The sequence below is a fragment of the Varroa jacobsoni genome, unplaced genomic scaffold (genome assembly GCF_002532875.2).
Source record: "Varroa jacobsoni isolate VJ856 unplaced genomic scaffold, vjacob_1.0 scaffold_1318, whole genome shotgun sequence".
NCBI lineage: Eukaryota > Metazoa > Arthropoda > Arachnida > Mesostigmata > Varroidae > Varroa > Varroa jacobsoni.
In genome coordinates this window covers 381198-392332 of record NW_019214220.1, presented here as the reverse complement: position 1 = coordinate 392332, position 11135 = coordinate 381198, and the positions used below count along the sequence as shown (strand labels likewise).

The 11135-nt window shown below is 39.6% G+C and overlaps 1 protein-coding gene across 4 annotated transcripts; it reads right to left on the bottom strand.

Moving 5' to 3' along the window:
* Nucleotides 1–240: 240 nt before the first annotated feature.
* Nucleotides 241–10506, bottom strand: LOC111268758 (putative defense protein 3). Of its 4 annotated transcripts, none has more exons than XM_022847918.2 (4): nucleotides 10388–10506; nucleotides 6521–6568; nucleotides 5608–5792; nucleotides 241–833 (listed from the first exon to the last, which is right to left on the bottom strand). In XM_022847918.2, the coding sequence occupies exons 3-4, from the start codon at nucleotides 5789–5791 to the stop codon at nucleotides 553–555; spliced, it is 465 nt and encodes a 154-aa protein (XP_022703653.1). In that variant the 5' UTR covers nucleotide 5792; nucleotides 6521–6568; nucleotides 10388–10506; the 3' UTR covers nucleotides 241–552. The 4 variants fall into 4 exon arrangements, with proteins under 4 accessions (XP_022703653.1, XP_022703656.1, XP_022703655.1 ...); XM_022847921.2 differs by having other exon boundaries at nucleotides 10380–10500; XM_022847920.2 differs by having other exon boundaries at nucleotides 10384–10500.
* Nucleotides 10507–11135: the final 629 nt, after the last annotated feature.

The window sequence follows — 11135 nt, the reverse complement described above, 5'->3', positions numbered from 1 at the left end:
TGACCATATAGAACAGTAGAACATTATTTATGTGTATTCGAAAGGTTATGGACAACACAGAGTTTTAAATTTATATCACGAATTTAACAATTTCAATGTATGCAATGCGTATAGACACCCCACTTACTGGGTTATTAATTAGGTTAGAACCAACGCTGCCAAGGAATCAAAGGACTGTTTAGAACCAAAGGCTACCACACGCATACTACTCTTGAGCAACAATGAATACAAAATCCAAAATTTTCCTGTGATATTTACAATTACGCTTTTATTTCTTCGCTCATTTATCAACTTGTCCAATATATAGTGTGCAGTAGTATGTACTGACGGTTACTAGGTAAGTAGCTTCTCTCTCAGTTTTTCTGTATGTTTTTAGCCGCACGATATTGTTCCATTACGTTATGATATGAGTTGACGAATTTGAGTGTCGTAAACATTCTCCGTGAAACTACGTTCTGACGCATACCGATATAAGGCTCCTTGTGTCGTGCGCTGATTGTCCTGGTGTCACTTGAGCCTGTCGGACGGTCGGTTTTCTTCTAGGCTTTTGGTCTAGCGCACAGAGACAGGTGCTGAACTGAGATTGTTCCAGAAAGTGTTAATGTCCTTTACAACAACGCCTTGAAAGATAATCTGTCGGCCTTCAAGGCCGGAGGGAGCGGTCCATTGGCCGGATGCCCGCTGCTTGTCATTATTTGAGACATGAGTCAAGCCACAAGCGATCACTTTAGTTTGTGGATCAAACGCTACCCAAGAGCCGTTAATAACCTGGCCAGTGGACGCGTCACGTGCCACAATCAAAAAGCCTCTAAAGGTACCACCCTGAAGTGTGACTGCAATGCAACACGTAGAACCCCGATTAGTAGATAGGCAAAAGTAGAAGTGTTAATATTTTAATCCTACAAGATTACTTAAGTAGATGAGCCTACTGACACAAGACTATTCTCAAAAAAACCCATATTACGTGTACTACTATTGTAGAGTGCGACTGATGCATTAGGCAACGCTTTGCTTCAATAGAACAGTGCTGTTGGGTTGTGGAACCCACTTTTATGAAATTGGCAACTAAAGATAATGCTGGGGTTAAAAAGGAGTAGAAGGACACTGAAACCCGTTTGATTCAGAGGTGAGCGCATCAGGCGTTTATATTCGACTAGCTAGCGAACGCATCTATCTAGCTTACATACAATACAGCGTCCGTTATATCCTCGGTCGTAATAATTCGAATAATAATAATCTAATAATGTGCCGATCGTTAATAGTTTTGATAATACATTTTTCGAGCCTACGTTACTTACAAGGTTACCTGTGTATGATTCTTCATAAAAAAAAAACTTCGTAAAAAGTATGATTCTTCATTGACCTTTAGCCCTAAAGAAGCAAGCGGGCACCTTAAACACTGGATAAAGGACAGAACAAAAACAACGGAGAAATAACCCCTCTGTGCACATTACATCCGTACAAAGCTCACACAGGTCGAAGCAGGTGAATGAATCAGGCTGCCGGTTGAGTTCGACTCGCTTCGCGTGGGATAAATCGTCTTCTACTTCAAGAAATAAAGAGACACGGATGCTATTTCCATGCGTTCCAGTGGGACGCCATGCAGTTTTAGGACCTTAAGTTCGCTTTCATAAAGACGAACGCTTCCCGGAGTTTGTCCTTACTACAGAGCAGCGCCAGCTTTTCCGCCAGTAGCAGCTACGTTTGGCAAGCCTCGATAGGAAATCGTCGTAAGCGGCTCGACAGCCTACCACCTAGGTCTTCAGTGAACTGTCTCGGTATGCGTCTACGATCAATGCCGTCACCCGTTCTCACGGTTCCTGCATTCGGTGATCATTTTTTGTGGACGCTAAAAAAACAATAAAGAAAGAAAATCCAATGTTTTCCGCTGCTTCGGCTACTTTTGGTGCTGTCACGCCTCCTGCTCCCGCAGCTGGTTTTTTTTTCGGTGCATTCTGTTACTCGAAGTACGTGCGCATGTTACGAATTCGACAGCCGAGTACGGGATGCGAGCAACAGGCTCAAAATTTTAATCATTGCAACGATCTTTGTGCTTCAGAAGGTGCCCTCTTCTCACTGACTAGCCGCGTACCTGCTTTATTTACCCTTCTTTATTTATTTACGCTTGCTTTGTTTATTGGGACATTCAGCGGAAGCAAACTTTACGAAGGTACGGTAGTTCAGACAAGGTTTACTGATGTGCGTACTTAGCTGTGCCGGGCCTAAGTTCGGAAATAAGATTTACTGTTTTGTCGCTCTTTCAATAACGTCTGAGCTTGGTTATGTCAAGCACACAAACCTGAGCTCTAGCTAAGTTTTATCGCTCAGAACTTCGTAAATGCTAGTTCCAACAATGGATGAGTGGTAAATAAAAGTCTCTGTGTTATTACAAAACAGGTTTTATAAACCGTAATGCTTTGTAAAAGTTTCAAGGTGGTTTTAGTACTCTAAAGATATTTAGCAAGTATTTGTGCTGGAAATAAATGCAAAAACCGACCTACATGTGGGCCAGTTAACAAAGCTGTCAAATAATATATCCACTCTACTCGTCAAACCTTATTTAGTAGTACGTACATTTTACAAAAAGTACTAAAGGCTCTAAAGTAGTATGTGTTTAAAACATATCTTGTAAAATGATTGTAAAACTTATAAAAAAAAGTTGTTATAAAACTTTATTTAGTTTATAAAACTTTTAGTAATAAAATTATCTTTCTGATTACCGAATATGAACAACTTACCCGCGAAGAAATTTATTTTTTTGGCAACACTGACTTAAATCTGGTCTGCTAAGATGATACGTACCTAAGCTAACAATGCTTCAATATAAGAATGCTGTCCTGCTTTTCGTCAACGAAACCTTTAAAACAAAATAGGAAAACCCACAAGTGTGTTTTATTAAAACAAAGTTTTTGTACGTTAGCTCAAGTCGTAGACGATGACAGGGTAAATGGCCAGATGCTGGGGGTTTCTACTACTGGAATCTTTTCCATAGCATTTAGCCATATCATATATAGACGGCGTGCACCGAAAGCCAAGCTTCTAATGTAGGTATCTGTGAAAATATACTGTTGTGTACCTATACAGTAACATCCAAATAGTGCGTTTCCAATCTATGTACATTTCTATCAGCTTCAATTTGAAGGAACGACGCCAAACAGCAGCGGGATGAACGCAAAAGGACTAATGACTCGAGTGGAGCAAAGGGTTCTTGTCCATGGTATCCGCTGTGTGAAACTGCCTGCATGGCCATTACCACTAACTTAATTAAACCCACATACTTTGATGCGGTTAGAAGGCATTTTACGCACATATTGGTTAATTATTACACATGACTAGCAAATTACTCTATATTAGGCTGTCACAAGCGAACCCGGCAGACTTTAAAACAAATCACTTTTGATCAAGTTTTCGAGAATGATGATTTTTTTTAATATGTATTAGAGGTACTTTTTTTTATTTTCGACACCTTGAGCCAATGATCTGGGAGTTTTTGGACAGTCATAAACCTACCATTAGAGTTTTTATATGTAATTTCTTAACTATAACATTACCAAGTAAATCCATAGCGGCATATGTTTGCCGACCAGTTGCCTATTTTAGGGCATAGGAAGTCCCGTAATCACGCGAACTTCGATCAGAAGAATAAACGGCTTGAAGCCAACGCTGGAGAGTCCCTTGCTTGATCCAGAAAGTAATCAAGGCATAGCGATGAAGTCTGGCATTATCATCAAGCACGTTTTCGATTGCCATGCCAACGATCTCTCGAGAAACTCTAGATAGCGGGCTGCATTAATTGTTTGATCTTCGGCGAATACTTAATAATAACAGATTACCTTGACGTCCACTGCAAGTATTGTAACTTTATGTGTAAACCTACTCGATACTGCCACTACATTTGATTTCTCTTCAAGGCGACGTCATTTTTACGTCTTGTGTCCCTATAGCATATATGGTGATTATATGCGCCAAGCGGGTTTTTTATTGATTAAAGTTCAGCGAATTGCACGTGGAATACATCACACGCATTTCCGACTGGTCACGGGACACTCAGTTTTCGTATTTTGAGCATTTGGGTATATATTTTTTAACGCGTTACATTCTGCAAAGCCCTTAGACTCCAGACTCTGCAGTTATGAAAAGCCTTTTCATTGTGACAATGTATTCTCATGCTTCAAGTCCCGACATCTGATGACCTTATTGCTAACTTCCATTCTTGAAACTTTTGCCTATCCGCGTACTATGCTTCCGCCCAGGACTTCTTTACCTAATATCTTCACCAATCTTTGGCTAATTTTTGCAGTGCTGTGGCCTTCGAGGAACAAAAACTCGACCACTAATCGTTAATTTTCAGGACTAAAATGTTTCTTTGTGAGCTAATGTCCTTATCTTCACTTATGAAGTTTAAGAAGGTTGGAGTATTTACCAGCCAAATTATGTCTGCTAGCGGCGCCTAGTTTGAAAGTTATTCAGTTTCGACGTACTGGATTCAATCTTATATTTGATTTTTCTGTAACGAGTGCCCTAATATGTATTTGACTGAAAGACATAGTATGCCAAAGGACAATTGACAAAAGCACTTAGTTGACGCGAGCAAACATTTTAATATGAAGTTGAACACAGTATTTACATTTTACAACTTCTATTATACATGCCTTTTCATTGTTTTGTTGGCATATTTGTTGCTTCAAAGAAACTGACGGATCAGTTTATATTAAATAAAGGATATACAATTACAACACCATCAAATTGCATCTCAACGAAGGTCTCCTGAAGGTGGTAATAAATGCGTTTCGCCTATCGCGTTGCGAGTGAGCGCTCCGTACTCTTCCGTGCAGTCGCTATAGCTAGCGATGGTCGTGGTTGCAGACTAGGAATTGCTGAGTGAACGTTTTACAGACACGTTCCCCCATTACCCCTTATGAAACCCAATTGGTTACAAGGTGAGCTATCTTTGTCAACCTTGAATACACGGTTTGCGTCACAGCGTTCTGCTTAGTCAAAGCCTACGACATATGGTTTAGCTCAAAATGTTTGACAATTATGTATTTATGGCAGAAAACAAAGATCTAACTACTCCATAAACCGTAAAAGATTACTTTAATAAAAGTTCCTTGTGAGCTCAAACACAAGCCGCGAATGGACGCTAATCAGCAAGCGGATTTTAAGGACACCACTATATCATTCTATAGATCGACTTCTATTTGCATTTCATACGTGATTCACTATTCTAGTTTTGACCCTGAGGCATATTCACTTCCTTGATCAGGGCCATATTGTCTCCGATGGCCATTTTTCACGATACCACGTAGCTATCGGTGCCTTTTTTGTCGTTCGTCATCAACTAAAGCCTTGACCTAGTAAAGTCTTATGTTATGTGACGGGACCTGCTCGGTCTACGACTATTCGTGTAATCATTTCGGCCGAATTGTAGCGGAGGGGGTCTGAAAACTATTGGGGTATCGCTGCGGAAGCACCGCGCTAGAGAAGGTCACAAAGTGCATTCTCTTTTTTCCACTCTCTAGATCAAATAGTTGGCCAACATAGGATTCAGCAGGTGATCTTACCTTAGCGCGGGAAGAAAAAGGCATGGAACAGGAAGAAGCTTACCAGTGACTGGTTCACCGCTGTGAATAGCGTTCGCCGAAACATAAATACCGTAGGGAGACCGGCCTGTCTGAGGACTAACTTGATGCTGGGGCATAAGAGACTGACAGGCGCTCTCCGGAGCTCCACTGGGGTATGCCAGGACGGCAGCTAGCATCGAGCAGCAGAGGATGGGGTATAACAACATTCTGAGATAAGGAGAATAACAATGAATGTTTCGCAAACAGTTTAGTAGACGGCGAGTTACAGTCAGTTTAGTAGCGAGTAATTCCGTAATCAGTTAATGTCTGCATTTTTGATAATGTCCGTCAACAAAATTACACATATTTTTAAATAATATACTAACGCAACGAAGCAGCATAATAGGCGATCTAATTAGGATTATAGTTTCTATGAAGACAGCGAAAGGTGCTGATGTGACAGCTGTCTTTTTAAATAAGGTCACATGGGATATTGGTAGGAAATATCCATTTAAGGATAAGTCACGTTTTACAGTATATTACAGTCTGTCTTTTCTGAAACCGAGCTTATTTTGTTATTGCCAATTGGCAACGCTGTTTCAGCAAGTTAACGTTCTAATGACATAGTATTAACATGAAGTTACGACAAGAAGTTATAACAAGAAGTGCACACACACTAACACTTGAATAGAGAAAATTTTTACAATACACGTTTGTCTTACATAACATGGTCGACCAATTATTGATGAACTTCTGATCCAGTTCCCAAAAAAGTGACAACAATGTCCTAAGGAAATGGCGTGATGAAATTTATAAGCATATATATATATATATATATATATATATATACTTTTAACAAATATCATAACTCTGTAAGTGTTGCACATAATAATATGCACTCAATACATTATATTTGTCTATATAATATATTATATATATATGGGATAAGTACGTACCTGTCTTTCTCTAGGGGAAACCAAAGCAGTATTCAATGTCACCAGCACCTGTTTTTTTTTTTATTGTATACATTAGTTTCGTATTATTTGCGATCTCTGTACGTATTTAAGATAACGTATTTATATCTGTAGTTCGTATTCTACCACTGTGTGCATCTTTCATGTATATGTATTTGACGTTTTCCAGAAACGTACACAGTCTATATTATCTTTTGGCTGAATGGCATCGACTATCCAGATCACTGCTCGAAATTTCCTTTAGCCGAACTTCAAAATCTTGGCCTTTTATATAACTCTTCTTGATGTTTAGTGTGCTCGGCTATTGATTGTCCTTCATTATGGGAATTTTGTTAGATTAGAAACGTTAAAGTGTGTACAGCGAGTCCATGTAAAGTTAGCAGAAAGCGATAATTGGTCTGACAGAATGTTTTCGCTGGAGCTCAGTGTACAGTATCTGTACCGAACATTGCTTAACGGAAGAATAGGTCGAGTCAACATACAAAGATACCTAATGGCTAACTGAACGATTAATTGCGAGCCCATCAAAAAAAAAAAAGAGGAAAAATATAATAGAAAATTGTCAAAAGTACCGACTTAAAAGGTTAACTCATATTTATAGTATGAATGCCGTGAAACTATCTGGTGAACGGTTCTTTTACAACGCAGCGTTGATTTGTTATTGATGTTTACAAATAAAGTACGTTTGAATAGAAGCATTGATAACTACTGTAAATAGTCAGTACTCGAATCAACTCAGGCCGGGACATTTCTTGATTTGAGTGAAATTCTTAAATATCTATCGTTTTTTGCTATAATCCATTGATGGTCAAGATAAAAGTAACGATAAGCAGATTTCGGAGTTATCCTTGTTTCAAATTTGGGCATAGAAATAACCTAACGAACATGACACATGGACCTCTGGAACAGTCTTCAATACTTTTATAAAAGTTCACGTGTGATGAGATCTTTCGGTGTACGAAGAATCGACCTGGTGTTTCGTCCTTATCTATCTATTTCATTACTTTTCTGAACCAAGAAAGAAGTAGAGGGAGCACTTCAGCTTTCTTAATCATCGACTGTTTATCTGTCAATTATGGCAATACGTACAGAAGATCAATACGTGAAGATTTATGACTTCAAATAGATTGCTATATTTGGAGCGCACCGCTGCGTTTGCACTAGCGAAGGCCGACAGAAAACCGCTAGCAAAGATGATAATACTGATAACAAAAAACGTCTACAAATTAATTCGACGAGAGCGTAGCGAAGATCAATAAACGGAGTTGAAACGATTCTCTTATCGAAGATGTCGCAACGTTCGACAGTGTTGACGAAGTTATATACCGGGATATGACAAAAATATATATGCCGAAATTAGAGACTCACAAAAACGAGAAACATTGAATGGCGGATAACAGAAATCACCTTAAGTTTAAGGCGAATATTTCATTCCCGTTAGATGGGTCAATTTTACAGACCTCGTGAAATCATCAATAAGGTTTGTCCTGAAGCTGCCTTTACCACAACTTGAAGCCTTCAAGAACGTAATTGCACTATCCAATACGCGCGATGTATATCCATTTCAAGGTTTTTTTTTCTCGTGACTTTATATACAGACAACAGATGTTTGTATATGAATAGATATTTTTATGCTGAACAATTACTCTAGAGTTTAAGCAGGATGTATACATAACTCTTGAGAAGAAAGCTTATTAATGCTAACAACAATGACAGAAGCGAGAATTGTTTGAGCGAGTTGCACAATTAGTGTTTAACTGACACACAGTGGAACTGAGTGCAAAAAAACAGACGAAGAGGATTCAACTCATTTGCCAACTTAAATAGTAACTTGATGTTCACTTGGTTAACTCTTATTCTGCAGTAGATTATCTCATCTTCAATAGAACTTTGCCAGAGGATGCTAAGCAATAGAAAATAGCAAAACGTTTATTATGGGGAACATCTAATATATATAACTAAATTCTCGTTATCTTATCTCTCTCGTTACATCTATTTTCTCTCTACAAATAAATGTCGCTCTAATTTTGTGATGCGTACAAGAAAACAGGATACTCACTATCCGTGCATCAGCACGTGGCAACGACCTGACCATTGACGACAAGGATAAGAAGGATGGAACCATTATCTACACACGCGCAGCGATGCAAATACGTGAATATCAGTATTAATCCGCCGGTTCGAATACAGTACGTTCATTTCACACAGTTTTTATTTTACAGCTGAACGAGTTCTATACGTTAGACGCTAACAGCTTTATAATGTTATAGTTATTGTTTGGGCCTGTAAGGCCGCGTCAGTGCGATCGGCCGCCATGTTAAAATTAGCACCCTTCAGGACCTAGAATCGGACGAAGTAAACTTGCCAAGGCAGCCAAACAGATTCAAGCCAATTGCCGTACGTGCGTAGCACTGCCATAGCAGCAACGATCGCTGCCAACATAGCGTAACTGTACCGCATAGGTGGTAAGTGACCATCGGCGGGGAAGCAGACTACGATACAACCAGCAGGCAGGATTAAGCGCTGAACTATAGTAACAACAATAACGGATACTGCGGGGACATAGAAAATTGTCGGACAACAACATTGCCATAGGGACGAATACATAGAAGGGCTTGTAGCGCACGAATTTGGAGGTTCAGCGCAGACCCACATACAGGTACGAACGCAGACGCACATAGACGGACACGTACAGAAGTAGAAGGCCGAATACAAGACGTAATAAGGCTTTGTTTAATTTTCTTCGTATTTCGAAGTGTTCACAGCGCTGTGGCTCTTCTGTGGCGGCCTCCAAATGCCGCAGGATGATATATTTTCTGGTCACTTTTCGGGTCCCTGACCCAGTAAGCTTTATGATAGTGTTTCGACGAATGACATTATGCTACATGAATATGTTCGCTAACCAATCAAATACAGGTCTGTTTCGAAGTAGAAGCAAAGACACAAAGCAGTGCGACGGGTTAGGAGTACTATAATTAAACGCGAGCACTTATAATAGCACACGTAGTAAGAATTGCTATACGATACACAGGTCTGTTCCATTCGACAAGTCTGGTGCCAGGCAAAGGTCATAGGAAGAAATCAGTAATCGTTATAGAATCAATCGGTCGTTCTCGAGGCCAACCGACCGCTTCGATAAGTGGTCGTTCTAACTGTGTACAGCCATTCGATCGGTGATAATATCTCTATGATTAGTTCCGATTTGCCCAATGAAAAGGAGCAATTTTTGTAAAAAATCAATGACATTGGCCTCAGTGAATCCAAGCTAACTGGAAGTTTAAGTTGACTGCACAACAACATTCGGGTCTATAAGTGTTCAGTGAAGTTGCTTTCTCAATGTCCGCACATTTCGTAGTTAACCACTGGTTCACTTGTCCTGTATTTAACGGCCGCTATGTGTGGTGTTATTATATTGTCGGTTATTCGGGTTTATAGCCAATAGATCTTAAGGTATTTATGAGCGCCAACTAGGAGTCTCGTTTCAAATCAAGCTCACAACTTTTCGAACTGTTGCTTGTGTGTATAGAAGGATTTTTCAAAAATCATCAAGCGAAAAAAAAACCGTAAGCTTTTTTTGCACGCCGATGCCATTTCTGCTATAACTCTCACTATATCAAATCCGATCCATCGTGTCTTTTCTCCAAAGCACATAATGTACATTTTAATCAATTGCGTTGAATGATAGTAAACATAACAGTACTCGAACGATTGTAACATGTGTAAATGCGGGCTCTAACCAAACTGTTATTCAAATGATACAATCTCAGCTTAACGTTTCCATAGACGTTTCACTTAATGAAGCTCAACGTTTCAATATTTGTATTTTGTTCCGTCTGCTTACCTACCTACCTGCACTGCTAGCTGCTGTCTTCTCGAACGTGAATAATCCGCTGAAAGCCTCCACCAAATGAGTAGCAGGAGATGACCGCGAAGAGGCCGGTTAACAAATGAACACAAGTTAACAGGATGAAGAAGTTCGTCCGGAGCTGGGGGGTCCTTGGCGCTGGCGAGACGCAATCCGGCCAAGCAGAGAGGGCAGCAGCATAAGGAGCGATCTAAGCAACGAAGACCCGCGAAGAGAGCAGAAGGCAGAGAGACTGCAGTAGCAGCAGCAGCAGCTGATAAAGCAATGCAGAAATTGCTGCTAATGAAAGAAGGAACGCGGCAGTGTTTTACAGATGCTTATTACTCCTATTAAACATAACGACCCGTAGACATTGATTAAAACTAGCCGTTTTGCTCGTGTAAAAAAGAGGTATGGATAAATGAAGTTTTGATGCACCAGCCAACATAAACGTCATATATATATATACATATATATATATATATATATAGAGATGTATTAAGACGATTAACTTTGCCCGAAAAAAGGCATTTACAATCATATTGGTTCACTAATCAATAGGTAATAATAACTCCAAATACTGCGTCTCCTACTTCGACGTTTATAGATGCGTATGCTGAAGACTCCCAGGATCCTAATCTCTAACATACTACTCTTGCCTAGGCAGGACCATTCCTATACAAAAAAAGGTCGTAAAGAACTGATCGAATTTTATTTTATTTCACACAACAGGCGTTATGTGTTTTCCGCATA